At 41.1% G+C, this 14,866-nt stretch overlaps 1 protein-coding gene across 1 annotated transcript in view; it reads right to left on the bottom strand.

Annotated features, from left to right (window-relative positions):
• Positions 1-14,608, bottom strand: part of Nubpl (NUBP iron-sulfur cluster assembly factor, mitochondrial) — a 192,549-nt gene extending 177,941 nt beyond the window's left edge. The window contains exons 1-3 of the mRNA XM_021179009.3: positions 14,457-14,608; positions 13,847-13,994; positions 11,832-11,866 (exon numbers count right to left, since the gene is read on the bottom strand). Coding sequence (XP_021034668.1) covers positions 11,832-11,866; positions 13,847-13,994; positions 14,457-14,564 — 291 coding nt within the window. The 5' untranslated portion in view covers positions 14,565-14,608. The remainder of the gene's footprint in view (positions 1-11,831; positions 11,867-13,846; positions 13,995-14,456) is intronic.
• Positions 14,609-14,866: the final 258 nt, after the last annotated feature.

Raw genomic sequence — 14,866 nt, 5'->3', positions numbered from 1 at the left:
TGGGTCTCAGGCAGCACAGGCATGGTGGCACACATTATAGTTCCAGTGTCTGGGAGCTAAAACAGGAGAATCACAAAATCAAGACCAGGCTGGGCTACAAAGTGAAATCCTGTTTAAAGAAAGAAAGGCATATTGGGGAGGCAGGGTTGACTTGAGACAAGTCCATAGAAAGAGTAAACAAGAGTCTACTAAATAGTCACTCAGAGATAGACAGACGGCCTGAAGTGAGAAGGGCAAGGGCTTTCCAATTGTGTAAGCAACACGCTGAGCATAGAGCCTAGGTGATGATAGTCCCTCAAGACATGAATAAGCCTACATATAAGAACACGGAAACGTTACCCATCAGAAATGCAGTGTATAAATGCTATGACAAATATCAAATATTTGCAGGAAACATCATAATTAGTATTTATATTTTTATCCTAAAAGTATGTCAGTTTTTATAAAGATTAAAAATATTTTCAGAATCTCTCAGTAAATGTAAATAATTGTGAATTTCAATGAACTTATAAATATAAAATATTTCTAACTAAAAATTACCTTTGAATTTCAGAACAGAAAACAAAAAGTAATGATTTTGTAATTTCTCCTCCAGGATTTGGTTTCTTGACCCAGCTTCCACTCTACCTTTAAAATAATTACACATTAAACATAAAGAGTGCTATCTTTCCTCCTCAAAACAGCTTACCATGATACTGAAACAAAGTGTTTTCATTAAGAAATATTTGCTATGATGAAAGCATTAAAATTGGTTAACAGGGCTGGAGAGATGGCTCAGTGGTTAAGAGCACTGACTGCTCTCCCAGAGGTCCTGAGTTCAAATCCCAACAACCACATAGTGGTTCACAACCATCTGTAATGAGATCTGATACCCTCTTCTGGTATGTCTGAAGACAGCTACAGTGTACTCATATAAATAAGAAAAAAAAAAATAAGTTTACAAATCAGAATGTAGTCCTCTTACAATACTGATGCTAAAGAAAAGATGGAACGAACTTCATGAACTTCAATTAAGTGGTCACATCTGGATTTCCCATGTAAACTTGTGAGAAACATCCTGTTACTCCAAAATCACCGTAAGTGCACTGCAGGTGATGATGCAGTCTGGTACCAGCAAAGACAAGGACCTCATCTTAGCACTGTCAGCATGCACCATGTGCTAGACACCATGTGAACACGCCATATACATCATCTTGTTCTAAAACTCTATAAGGAAGGCAGAGGCAAAAGCCACTCAGTGTAAAAGAGTCAGCCAGGGACAGGCCCAGCTCTGCCTGACAGCAAAAAGCTAGAATGTGAACTACTTAATGCAGAAAATACCGTTGTGGGCGAGAACTACATAATATGTTCAACTTTTCCAACCCCCAAAACTATATCATTTTGGGATTTAGGGTCTCATGTAACCCAGGCAGGCCCTGAATGGACTTTCTCTGTGGTGAGGGTGACCTTGAATTATGATCATTCTGCCTCTGCTTCCCAAAGGCTGGCTAGGATTACAGGTATATGCCACCAAACCCAGCCAGAACCTGACTCCTGAGCTAAAACTTTCAAGTCCCTCCCAGAACTCCAAAGGCTTAGGACAACGTTGGTCACATGGAAAGGACATTTGTGAGAAAGCAGCACCACTGGAGAGAAGAACGCTTGGAGGCATTACCTGAACACAGGAAAAGAAATATCATCAGACAAACATCAATGGAAAGATAACCAAAAGACCAAATTCTCTGAAGGTAATACTGTTCCCTCTCCATTTTTAAATCCAATTTAAAATCTACTTAATGAGTCGTTCTAAAAATGGAATGTAAGAACTTAAAACTTTGCTAAAATAGCCAAATAAAATATATAGTGACTTTTACTTTAAAATACTGTTTACAGAAAGTGTTAATCTATTAATAATAAAAGTTTGTTTGCAACTTACTGGAGGATAGACATTGTGCTAAGTATGCTATATGTATTATCTCATTTAGATTTTAATTATTTGTGATAAATAACAGCATAATCTATAGTGACCACGCTATAGAGAACTTATTCCACACTTAAATCTATGTATATTTTGTATTGGATCTATAGTGACCACGCTATAGAGAACTTATTCCACACTTGAATCTATGTATATTTTGTATTGGATCTATAGTGACCACGCTATAGAGAACTTATTCCACACTTGAATCTATGTATATTTTGTATTGGAGAAGTACACACTCTTTACTGAACTCGTCACGGTTATTACTCACTGATCAAGAGCCAGCACTTGGGAGACAAGAGGCAGTAAAACCAGAAGTTCAAGGCCATCCTTAGCTATGCAGCAAATCCAAACTCAGCCTGGGCTATACAGTGAGTTTGAATCCAGCCTAGGCTATGAAACCCTGTCTCAAAAAACAGAAACAAACAAAAAAGCTCACCGTGGGACTAGACTTAGACCACTAGACTTAGAAACTAAGGATTAAAGAAAAGGGGGTAAAAACAAAATCACTCTTTGCTAAATGTTCACAAACCAGGAGAAGAGGGAAGTAAACCTCTCTGACCCAGGATGTGTGGGAGCTGTGCTATTCCCAGGGGACCAAGACAACAATAGGAAAAGGAGTTTGTTCTACCCACACTGCGCTGGGAATGCACAGACAGCGTTAGAGTGGTCATGTGCAGTGCCCGGGAGTTAGCTAGACTAGCAACACACGAGAATCAAAGGAACAGGAGTCATAACCAGAGCTGAAATGACTGAGTATCATACAGAACGAGAAGACCAAGTTGAGTCTGAGTTGACAAAAACAACTCAGGAGAGGAAGGGTTTATTTTAGTCCAAAGTCCAAGGGTCAGTCCATCATAGCAGGAAAGCCGAGACAGCAGGAGCCTGAAGCAGCTAGTCACACTGCACAAATAGGGAGCAGAGAGTCATGAATGCTGGTACTCAGCCTTCTCCTTTTTATATAGTCCAGCTCCAAGCCCAGAGAATGGAACTACTCCCTTCCTACCTCAACTAATCCAATCAATCAACATAATCCTCACAGGCTTGCCTCTGGGCTAAATAATCCCTCACAGTTGTGCCCAGAGCTTTGTCTGGTGGTTCCAGATCTTGCCCACTTGAAAATTAATCAATATTAGCCATCCCAGCCACCAAGCTATCGCCAATGTTCCCATCCCACAACACTTTGAGAAAAGAAAAAGAAAAATGAGCTTTGTACTTACACATTGGAAATCAAACTAGATACTCAATTCAGCCACAGAATAAAGATGTATTTTGTGTTATGAAAGCCATAATAAGCACTCTAACAGCTGCTGCTGGAGGTAGCCAAGACTAGAGACAACAAACTGGGGATAGAGGAGTGAGGCTATTCATTTGGTTGGTTGGTTGGTTGGTTGGTTGGTTGGTTGGTTGGTTGGTTGGTTGGTTGGTTAATTGTCTGGTTGTCTTGCTGGCTAGTTGGTTGGCTAGTTAGTTGGTTGGTTGGTTGGTTAGTTGGTTGGTTGGTTGGAACAGCATCTCAGTATGTTACTCAGACTGGCCTCAAATGGCTAGCTCAAATAAATATCCTGCTTCAGCATTTCTAATAGCTGAAACGACAGATGCATGCCGCACCACAGGCTTGATTTAAGGTGAGTTTCACTGTGTGGCACAGGCTATAACAGTTTTTTTAAGATTTATTTTTAACTATGTATATGGCATATGCATGTTGAGTACAGGTATCCTTGAAGGCCCAGCTCATCAGGGCCTTCTGGAGCTGGAGTCGCAAATGACTATGGGCCACACACTTCAAGTCCTCAGCAAGAGCACTACTCACTCTTAACCACTGTCATGTCTCCAAGCCCTCAATACAATTCTCAGTGCTAAGAATCACAACCCAGGAGCTCCAGGTTAAAAGTGCACTGTCTAGGTTGTCATTCAGTCTCAGTCATGTTATTTTCTTCCTCCGTGATTTTGAACAAGTCACTCGATTTCTATGTGCTTTTCCTTCCTGTCTACAATGGGGATTATAATAGTAGCTGTTAAATATAGCAATAAAGAGAACACAACAGCAACAGGCAGTCCAAGAAAGTAGCTGCCACATGATACACTTCTGAAAATGCAGTTTATTGAGAGACTTGGGGCCTAGAGATCATTCCTGGACCCCAATGTGGGAAGGAGAGCATTAGACAAAAAAATGGTACAATGTATGAGAGAGACCAAACTTACATAGAAGGCTTACATAGAAGGAGAGGCTGACCTTTAAGCCCAAGAAAGGAGCTTCAGTAAGGGTGAGAACAGGAGACATGGAGGGTCAGGCAGGTAGACCATGAGCAGAAAGCCAGAGGAGCTCAAGAGCAATCCCAAGAGCAAAGGAAATATCAGACTTCTATAAACCTTGGGAATGGCGAGAGGGTGTTCCACATCACGTAATTTAGTTCAACAGGGTGTATGTAACAAAGAGCACGGAAGAACACGGTGCTGGTTAGAACCACCACTAGGGATGCTTGTTAATACTGTCCCAGGGAGAGCAGCAGGGAGGTGTGGCCTGAACACTTCAGGCATTGAGATTAGGCCTCTAAAGGTTGACTGATCTCTTAAAGGGGCAGGCTCCTGTTTTAACAGGAAATGAGCTGAGAAACATGTCATGGGAATTATTCTATGTAAAGTGCTAACTATCCGTGCTAATATAGTAAGCGCTCAATAAGTGTTAGCTAAATACTACTAGAGTGACCACATGAATGCAATAATAATAAAATACAAACAATGCCATTGAATTTCACAACACTGGGGAAAGACCCTTACTTAAAGGGAAATTAGACAACACTTTATTGAACCACTTCAGAGAAATGCTAACTGGTAAGCTATTTGTGTAAGCACTGTAAGCAACCAGAAGACGCACATTACGTCAGTAGCTGGATTTTTGTAAGCACTCAATTCTGCCTCCTGACAACATTCACACCCTTATACAGAATATAACCAGGATAGGCATATTGGTAGCCTAGAAATAAAACACAGAACTCTGCAGAAAACTGCACAGGACATTCCTGTAGAAATGTAATAGAATGCTTTGCGTGAATATAGCAGCAAAGGTTTTGGGGGTGTAAATCTGAGCAGGACAGCTGTGTGATTCCAACAGTTATGGGTGAACTGGCAGGGTACGCAGGAAGAACTGGAGCACAGGCAGGAAGGATGTCACACCATGGTGTGCTAGTGTGTGAGCTCCCCAATGGCATAGACTGACTTGTCCATTTCTACAGTTTCCACAGGATCTGCGACAGAGTAGGTTGAGGTATAAATGAATGAGTGAGCTGTCATTACATTGGGAATAGTAGAAGCAGATGCATACTGGAAAGAATTGAGACAAGGAAATGAGCTGGCTGAGAAAATGTGGCCAGACAGATTCAATCAAAGAAGGCTGTCAAACTCACCAACATAGCATGGTCTTCAGTACCTCTCTTTCCATGAGAATCAAACATGGCTCCATTCATGAAAAAACTCTGCTGGGGGAAACTGCTTTTGTCTGAAGTAAAAGCGACTCATCATGAGTAATTTAGCGTTGCATTTGCCCCTGGACCTATTTCATCCTTAAAACATTTTCCTTCCTTTTATCTGTGCTGGTTTATAAAACTTTGAGATTATACAATGTTTCTACTATTACAAAACAAAATAGAATCATTTTTATAAAATAAAATCTTATAGGTTTTGATCAACACTTTCTCATTCACAAAAGAAACTGCTATAAAAACAATTCCAACTATATACCATAAAAAAAAAAAAAATCCAGTGAGGGCTAGGGACATGGATCAGTAGTAGAGCCCTGGCCTAGCACACAACAGACCCTGGGTTCAATTTCTACCACCACCAAAAACTAAGAGACAGCTAAAAAAGGTACATAGATACAGATACACACATGCACACGCGCACACACACACATATAAATACTACCTAGATACTTGTATGTACAGCACACTTTCATAGATAAAGTCTTACCAGGCCACAGGTCTCTACAGTGCATGTGTATTTTTCTTTATGTTCCCAGGAAGTCTGTCAGTGAATGTCACAGGTACCCCATAGAGTTCTTGAAATAAAATGAATTGTCTCAGGAAGCTTGTGGAGCTTGTCAACTGCTTCTGATAGCTCTGGACTTTCTGGCTCCTTCAGTCTGGCTCAGTGCTCTTCCCCAGTGTGCATTAATGTTATACTGAAGGGGCTGGAGAGACTGCTCGGCAGTTAAGAGTATATGGCTGCTCTTCCACAGGACCCAGGTTCAATCCCCAGAACACACCTGACATCACAACTGTCTCTATCTCCAGTGCTTAACACCCTCTAATGACATATGTTATACAACATAATGTGAGCAAAACACTCATACAATCAGAATAATAAATTAATGCTTCTAAAGACTTTTTAAAAAATGATACAGTAAAAGAATAAAACTCATAATAAAAGTAGTTTAGAGCAATAGAAGAAAAATCAAGAAATAGGATTGTCAATAGTAAAGGTCAGTAGTATATTAGGTAAACATTACAGAGAGAGGGCCAGGGCTTGATTTCCAGTGTTTATAATATGTGACAGCATGTGAACACAAATCACACACATACATGCATACATACACAACCATACACACACACACACAACTGTTTAAACATATCACTAATGTAACATGGCAGTACACACCTGTAATATCAGCACTTAGATAGCTGAGGCAGAGGGAGTGTGAGCTCAAAGGCCAGCCTGGATACAAAACAAGTGATGAGAAAATAAATAAATAAATAAATAAATAAATAAATAAATAAATAAGCAAGCAAGCAAGCTCACTCGCTTACTGGCTCTTCCCTCAAAATGGCTACCTAAACATGCTTTTTGGTTTTCCTTTTCTTCCAAACTCTACTGAAATGATAAGGGGGAGAGTCAGCTAAGACTAAACTATGCTGTATTTAAAACTAAAAGAAGAAGGGGGCCATGGGCAGATCTGACCTTTTTTAAGAAAACTCCAGATCTCTATCTAGGTCCATGGTTGCAGACTTCAGCACTGAACCATCCAGAGGGTTCTAAGAGACTGGACAGCACTCTGCAACTGTGAGGTCTGAAGTAGGCTGAACTTCTGTGAGTCCAAAAATTCCCAGGGGTGCTGATTCTGCGGGTCAGGGGGCATCAGAAAATCAACTATCCTGAGATCCTAAATAAACAAAGCCCAAAAAGAAACAAGAAAACGGAAGCTACATTTCTCTCAAATAAATATAATTATGGGAGTCCAATGAACACCTCTATCCACCCCACCCCACGCCCTTCTTTTTTTAAAAAACATTAAATTGAAAGTAAGAAATGGGTCTAGAAAATTAGAGACAGCGAACTCTAAACTTAAGAAATTTAGAAGGGCTAAATAACTGTAATTGAGTAGAGGGGTAGGCAAAGGAGTAAGGCCTGTTGAGAAACACAAATGACCAACAGCCAAGATTGGCACGAGAGAAAATGAGCCGCATGCAGGCCGGTACCTGCTCCCACAATGAGAAGAGACAAACTGAGAATACTTGAGGCCAATTTCCAAGCCCGCAGCAGCTTTTAAAGCCAACAACCCGACACATAGTTGCAACAATTTTAAACTTTAAAAGCCATAAGGAAAACCTTAAAAGCTTCGAGGGGGAAAACAACACATGTTATTACAGAGTAATATGGATCAGAAAAGCATCAGGCATTCTCATTAGCATTTCAGAGGAAAATGGAATATTGTTTTCAAAGTTCAAAAAGTGATTGTGAGCCTAGAATTCTACATCTTCATTTATATTATCAAATAAAAAGTTATCTTCAGGAAGTAAAGAAATAGGAGGGCTGACTTCCTGTTTGTACCCATCTGCTACTTCTTTCCGGACAAAGCAGCACGGAAGTCCAATGGGCGGCAGGGAGCACAGTGGCGGGGCTAGAATACCGCCATACCCATCCCCTCTCCCTCCTCCCGGTCCTCCACGCACTCCTGCCCCTCACTCTCTAACGATTGAGCTGGACCTACCAAAAAATCTAAAAACAATCTTCACCCTAATTATGCCACCAATCCTTTTTTGTTTTTAAAAAGTTTCATGAGAAAGACAATTTTCGCCATTAATCTGCCTACCAACCCATAGAACTCAAGGACACATTCAGAAAAACAAAAAAGAAATCCAGGGAAAAGGACAAGACAAATGAGATGCCGGAACGGATGTCCCCCAGCATGGGAGAGAGCTGTGAAGAAAGCGGTTTTTAATTTGACTGGATGGTAGACTGTCCTCGATGGAGGCACATGACCTTAAAGAAACACGGCAGGGACCGTTCTCTACAAGTCCAGTTAGGATAGCCGGTTCAGCAGTGAATGCGGTGAGTGATTTAGACGAATGCCATGAATGTGTACTATCCTAACACTGTCAGGAACAAGGGCCCAAATCTTAAGATATGAACATACCTAGCTCTGATTATTAGCAAATTCTGTATCCCTAGCTCAGCACTTACAAACATAGCACATGTCATTTCTCCATATGTGCTGTCCATGGGAAACTACAACTGCATGACAGATGATAAGTGAGAAGTACAGCCACAACTAACACATTAATTCACCAATTAATTAATTGACCCTTACCTGTATTTTGTATATATATGAATTTGTGGTTTATATATTTCATATATTAGTATAAAATATGATAGAACATTTTTAAAACCTAGAAAGTTGAAAATAAGAAAACAAAATAACATTTCCTAAATATGAAAGGGGTATTAAAATAAATTATGAAATAGATATGTGTTATTAACTAATGACTTGCAAGGTTACATTGTATGTTCAGTGTTCATTTTCATTCTTATTTTACTATCTAAAAAACAGATAATATATATCTGAAATAAGAGCATAAACATTCCTAAAAACTATAGCTAAAGTGAAAGACAAACATATTTTCTGGAGAACATTTGTATAAATTGCTTAGCATCTAAGAATATAATGTAAGGCTGCCATTGTAGGGCCGGCAAAATGCTTCAGCCTGTAAAAGCATTTGCCACACAAGCCTCACAGCCTGAGTTTAATCCCAGAACCCACATAAAACATCAAAATGATGGGGTGTATCTATAACCCCAGAACTCACACTGTAAGATGGAAGGCAAAAACAAGAAAATCCCCCAGTTGCAAGCCAGCTTGCCTGAAGCATGTAGCAGCAGCAGTATGCACAAGCACATGCTCGCGTGCACACGCGCACACACACACACACACACACACACACATACAAAAGAGGCCCTGCCCCCAAAACAAGGTGGAAGGAACCCAACTCCCAAAAGTCTTTTGACCTCTCCATCCATGTCACGCATGTCCCTGCACACACATAAGTATGAGTAACAGTTATTAGTAAGTACCATTTAAAATGTGAAAGAAAGAAACGACTGTCTTTGTAGTGTGCTGAGAGGTGGCTCTGTGGTAGAGCATCAAGCCTAGAATGCATGAAGGCCCTGGGTTCAATCTTCTAGCTCCAGAAAGAAACCCTGCTGTACTATAGAAGCTTCCTAAACTATATACAAATATAAACGGAGTTTAAATTAGTTACCATATAATGGAGGAGGCAATTTGCCAACTAGACATTGCCTTCTTATGCCACCTACAGTTCTAGGAATGGTACATCTTGTTGGGTAGTTAGCAAAGATGTCATACACACACACACACACACACACACACACACCTGCAAACATCATAAGCTTTTGCCAAGGCTACTGGTTACTCTCCCTTACCTGATAGTATGGCCCTATTGCCAAAGACAACACTTGCTTCAGTCCTTGCACATGGAGAAATTGAGTGCCGCTGACACTTCACCCTTCCTGGCTTGAGTTCACGGTGCTGGGAAATACTTTGTAATCATCAATTTCACCCACCTATCAACCTCTAGACCTACTTCTGCTTGAAGATATACTGGTGCAATCGAGGTATAAATGTTGTAGTCTTTGATTGGATTTCAGGCCTACTCCATGAGGGCCTGACTCTGCCTGACCCTGCTAATGTGGCCAACAAACTGAGACTATATAGGTCATAGACCTGGAGGAAAACCTAATACTATTATTCTGCTAAAGGAACACAGCAATAAAATCCCTCTTAATGATGTCTCATTGCTAGACCATTGATCAGTGCACGGTTCAGCACTCATCAGAGGGTTCGTCTTGCAGTAGGTGGGAAGTAGCATAGAGAGCCACAACTGGGCAATGTGCAGAGAGTGAGAGACTTTGGAGCACTCACTCATAAGTGAGATGTCCTCACCCCTCCCTTAAGACTCAGGGATCACTCAGGGATCTATGCAGAAGAGGAAGCACAGGGATTCTAAGAGCCAGAGGTGGAGGATGACTTCAAGGAAAGAGTGCCTTCCCGAGACATCAGGACTGACACTCAAACAGATCCTGCGCAAGCTAAAACTAGACAGAATCCAGTGCTGAAAGGGCAGTGGACACAAAGCCCCACTCCTGAGGAGGAAGCTATCTGCAACTGATACCTGCTACAAACCAGAAAGTCAATTTTCCTCAGCGGCGTGTCACTGGGCACGCCACACTCCAAAGGGCAACAAAACAGACTCCATGTTTTTGTTGGCTAGTGTGTGCTTTTTGTTTCAGTTTGGGTTTGTTTTTTGTTTCTTTGAGTCTTTTTCTTAATTGGTTTTCTTTATTTTTTAGGGTTTGTTTTTCTTTTTATTTCTTTATATTTTAGATCATTGTCCGCTTTGGTTTTGTTTGTTGTTTGTTTTTCCTGTTTTTGTTTTTCAGAGAGAACATGAAGTTGAGTAGGTAAAGAGATGAGAAGAATCTGGGAGGAACTGGAGAAAGGAAAGGATATGATAAAAAGTTTTAAAAGGGGGGGGGGAGGTCAGTGTTGACCGCCAGCCTACAATGTATGAAGCCCTAGATTAACCCCACAGGAAAAGATAAATAAATCCTACTGTCCTTTAACTGGAGTAAGTGGAGAAAAGGGGAACCAACCTAAAGATCCACTCAAAAGAAAAGCGATCAACCATGAAAGCAGCAGCCAAAAGCATGAGGTGCAGGGACTGGAGAAATGACTCAGCAGCTTAGAGAACTGCTGTTTATGCAGAGGACCCAACATGGCAGCTCACAAGTGCACGAGACTCCAATGCCAGGGATCTGACCGGGGATCTCCAATGCCGGGGATCACACATGATGACATACACTCACACACACACACACACACACACACACACACACAAACTACAAACCTTAAAAATGAATTAGGGCTATCACAAACATGAATGTGTGGGTTTAATGTTTATATGAAGAGATGAAAAGGTGAATAAATACATACAAAACTACCCTACAGTTAACTGTATGATATAAAAGGGAGAGTAAACAATACTTCAATATTACGTTATACACATAGTCTACTCAAATTCTGCCCCCAAAGGACTAACACTGCTTTTAGAGTATCTTTTAACTTGTTTTACTGAGTTAAATAAATTGAAACTTATTTCTGATGAGCCAGGCCAGCATGGGAGCACATGTCTGTAATCTTAGGACCTTGGGAGTTGAAGCAGAAGGATTTTGAGCCAGCTTGAGCTACAAAGTTAAGTTCTAGGCATGTTTAGGAGTCAGCCTATAGCCCTGGCTTCAGAAAAAGAGTTGAATCCAGAATACTATGATCACGGGTACAGACTGAAACAATACATTTTTATTTTGAAAACAGCCTCTGTGCAAGAACATGAAAGCCACCGTGGCACACAGGTCAGCATTTGATTTCAACCCCACTGTTACTACATGGAATGGTACTCATGTCAGCATTTCAGTCCCTTAAAACCATGCACACTGACTGCAACTAGACTGTGCAGCTCCAGGCTTCATCACTGCCTTAAAACACTGTAATGCATTAGTATTTCTATGGCTGAACACCTACCGAATCATTCGCTGCCAGCGCAAGAGCAAGGTTCACTGAAAGAAACAGAAAGAAGTCAGTTTAGTAACTTTCCCTCTAAGAAAATTCACGGGAGAGGGTGCCAGAAGCAAAAGAACAAAATAGAAAATATCCTTGCAGTTTCCAACAGACACCTGTCTCCTACTGAACATTTCACTAGCCCAGTAATAATCTGTGACAAATGTATCCAAATAGTTCACTTAGTTTTTCTTAAAGCAATGTTAATGAAATATATAGTTCACTTTCAAAGTTTATTTATAAAAATTAACTGTTTTAATATCTAATAGATGTAGCCCATTCTCCTTTTAAATAAATGGTTTTACAGTTATCTGCGTGGATAGCTCACACACACACAATTAAACAGAAGCCTGGGATGCTGTGCACAGGAGGAGGTGAGGAAGCTAAACGGTGTGTGGCAGAGTATGGCAGCCAACCTGCCTATGCCAGTGATTCCAGACACAAAGGAGAGAAGCAGCATCCCCAAAACACAGCAACCAGCTCTGCAGCCAGGCTACAGCAGAGAGCAGGGAGCCTAAAGCTCTGCATTTGCAAGGCTGATACACACAGGTCCTCGCACCATCCGTCTTCCTAGTGTGAATCCCAGTTCCTTGCAGAACAACACTGCCAATTCCATCAGGACAGTAGTTACAAGCATAAACTGCAAAGCAGACCTGGATCTGAACCCAGCTCCACCACCTTCTATTATTGTATAACCATGACTGCTTTTCAAAATAAATGTTGTTATAGGTATCCATGTAGCTACAGGTTTTTATCTGTCAGTCTGCTTCCTTCTCTATAAAATAAAGCTGTCTCCTACTTTTATAAGTCTTGTGAGGATTAAAATACTGTATATAAAGTTTGTTTAACCTAGGGCATGGTACTTACAAATCTACTCATATTTTACAAAATAATTTGTATTCCAGATTGATAGTAGGTAAATCATCTAATTTTAAATACAAACTGTTTTTTAGTTGACCTCCTTGGGCTGATGAGGGTAACTGTACAGAACTATCTGTCACTAGAACCTTCAAAATACGTAATATTTACTTGCCAACACAGCTCAATAAGCTGTTCTAATGGGTAGGGTTACAAGAAGTTTCTCACATCATTATTCCTTATAGTCTCTTTAGAAATAAAAGATTTCTCTTGAAAATAACTTAGTCTTGGGTGTTGATTCTATTTCAGGACTGAAAACCTTTGGTGCTAAAAACACCATCTTAGTGGCAAATTACAATCACCAAAAAGAGCCACGAAAAAGGTTCCCCATCACTAGTATACGGATAAAGAGGATGTGAAGACAAGATGACTCGGAGAGAAGATGGCTCCAAATATGTAAAGTGCTTGCCACACAAGCACAAGGACCTGGGTGTGACCACAGCACTGGATAGAACAGAGGAGAGACAGGCAGGTCCTGAGAGCTAGTAGTCAGGCAGCTACTGAAAAAAATGTGGAGAACAACCAAGACACCCAATGTTACCCTCTGCCCTCCACACACATGCACCTGAGCACAGGAGCAGAGGTCTTGGTGACTTTAGAAATGCTATAAATCATGTGATTAAATGAAAAGCAAACACAATAATAAGTGTTCTCATTGCAAATATTCAGGTACATGTACGATGACAGAGTGGAAAAGAACAGACATAATTTAGTATACAATTACTGGATGTTTTAAAAGTAACAGCAGCCAATTCCTAGGCACTTCTATGGCAAATACACTGGGCTAAGTGGTCAGTGCAATTTGCATACCAGCCTCCGAAAGAGATTCCCAGTTAAGTGAACAGAATATCGGTAGACAATCTAACTACGTTTTTGCTCTATTGAATAGGCAATCTAGTAATGAAGGTGTTTATTAGTTCAGCTCCCAGCCATTATCAAATCCTAGTTCTAAGGAACCAATGTCAGAAACATCACAGATAGGAAGCCTGAAAGGTGGTCATTTACAGTGCATTTGAGAGCATCACTCATTAGTCAGGAGGGGAAAGGACACCTTAAAATACCTGCGGTGGTAGACTTTCCAACACCACCCTTTCCAGAGGCCACAACAATGACTTCTCTAACACCTTCTATAGGCTTCTGCTTAGGAAGTCCGCGGGACATGACTTGTGTTCTTCTTTGTTTCAAGGCCTCATTCTCAGCGCCTAATAACTTTAAAAAAAAAAAAAAGTGATTTAAACCAATCATTCTCATCACTGGATTACTACTATGCTGTAAAAGAGAAAACAACCCAGAGTTTGGGTTTAACGGGGCTTTCTTTTCTAATAATGTTCATTGCCATAGACTTAGCCTTTAGGTGCTCTTTATTAAATGCTAATCTCAACGTCAAAGGTAATTGTTCAAGTTGAAATTTGTCTACCAGTGTAAGTGTGGATGTTTTAAAAAAAAACTAAAGTGGACTTTTTTACCGAGTTAAGCCCTCCGCAGATTTGCCTTTTCCTTAATCTGGTCACTAAATAACCCAAAAACAAGAGAGCACTGTGCATGCCTCACATCCATTCTCGGGACAGTTTGGGGCCACAAGCCCCAACCACCTTGTAGCAAACCCGCTAGCGGGAGCGCGCAGGCGCCTGCGGTCCGGCCCGCACCACCCCGCCCGCGCTCGGCACACACCTGGCGCCCACAACCCAAAGTTCGGCACCCCCGGGGCGGGACAGTGGCCGCGCCACCACCCCGAAATGACAACCCGCCAAAGAGCAGCAAACGCCGCCAGGTCCCCATGGCGCGCGACTCTTGCCCGGGCCGGGATGGAAGCACTTGGCGCCCGGCGCGGGGAAATGACGTCACGTGGCAACCCTTGGCGTCCCCTGCCTAGAGATGAACCTGATTGGTGTTCCTTCAGCTCAGGAACTCCATTTGTTTTAATACTGCTTGTCATCAGCTAGAAACATTTTTTGCAGCGTTTGACCAGATATTCCCAAAGCCTTTTAGCATATAGCATTTTAGTTTATTCTTCCAGAGTAAACAAAAAGACTTATTAGGAAAAAAAAAATATTTTATGTTTGAAGGGTGGCTTTATGCTA

The sequence above is a fragment of the Mus caroli genome, unplaced genomic scaffold (assembly GCF_978045245.1).
Source record: "Mus caroli unplaced genomic scaffold, Mus_caroli_1 scaffold_14, whole genome shotgun sequence".
Taxonomy (NCBI): Eukaryota; Metazoa; Chordata; class Mammalia; order Rodentia; family Muridae; genus Mus; species Mus caroli.
Note: the sequence above shows the minus strand (reverse complement) of the source record. Positions and strands in the feature narration are given on the sequence as shown.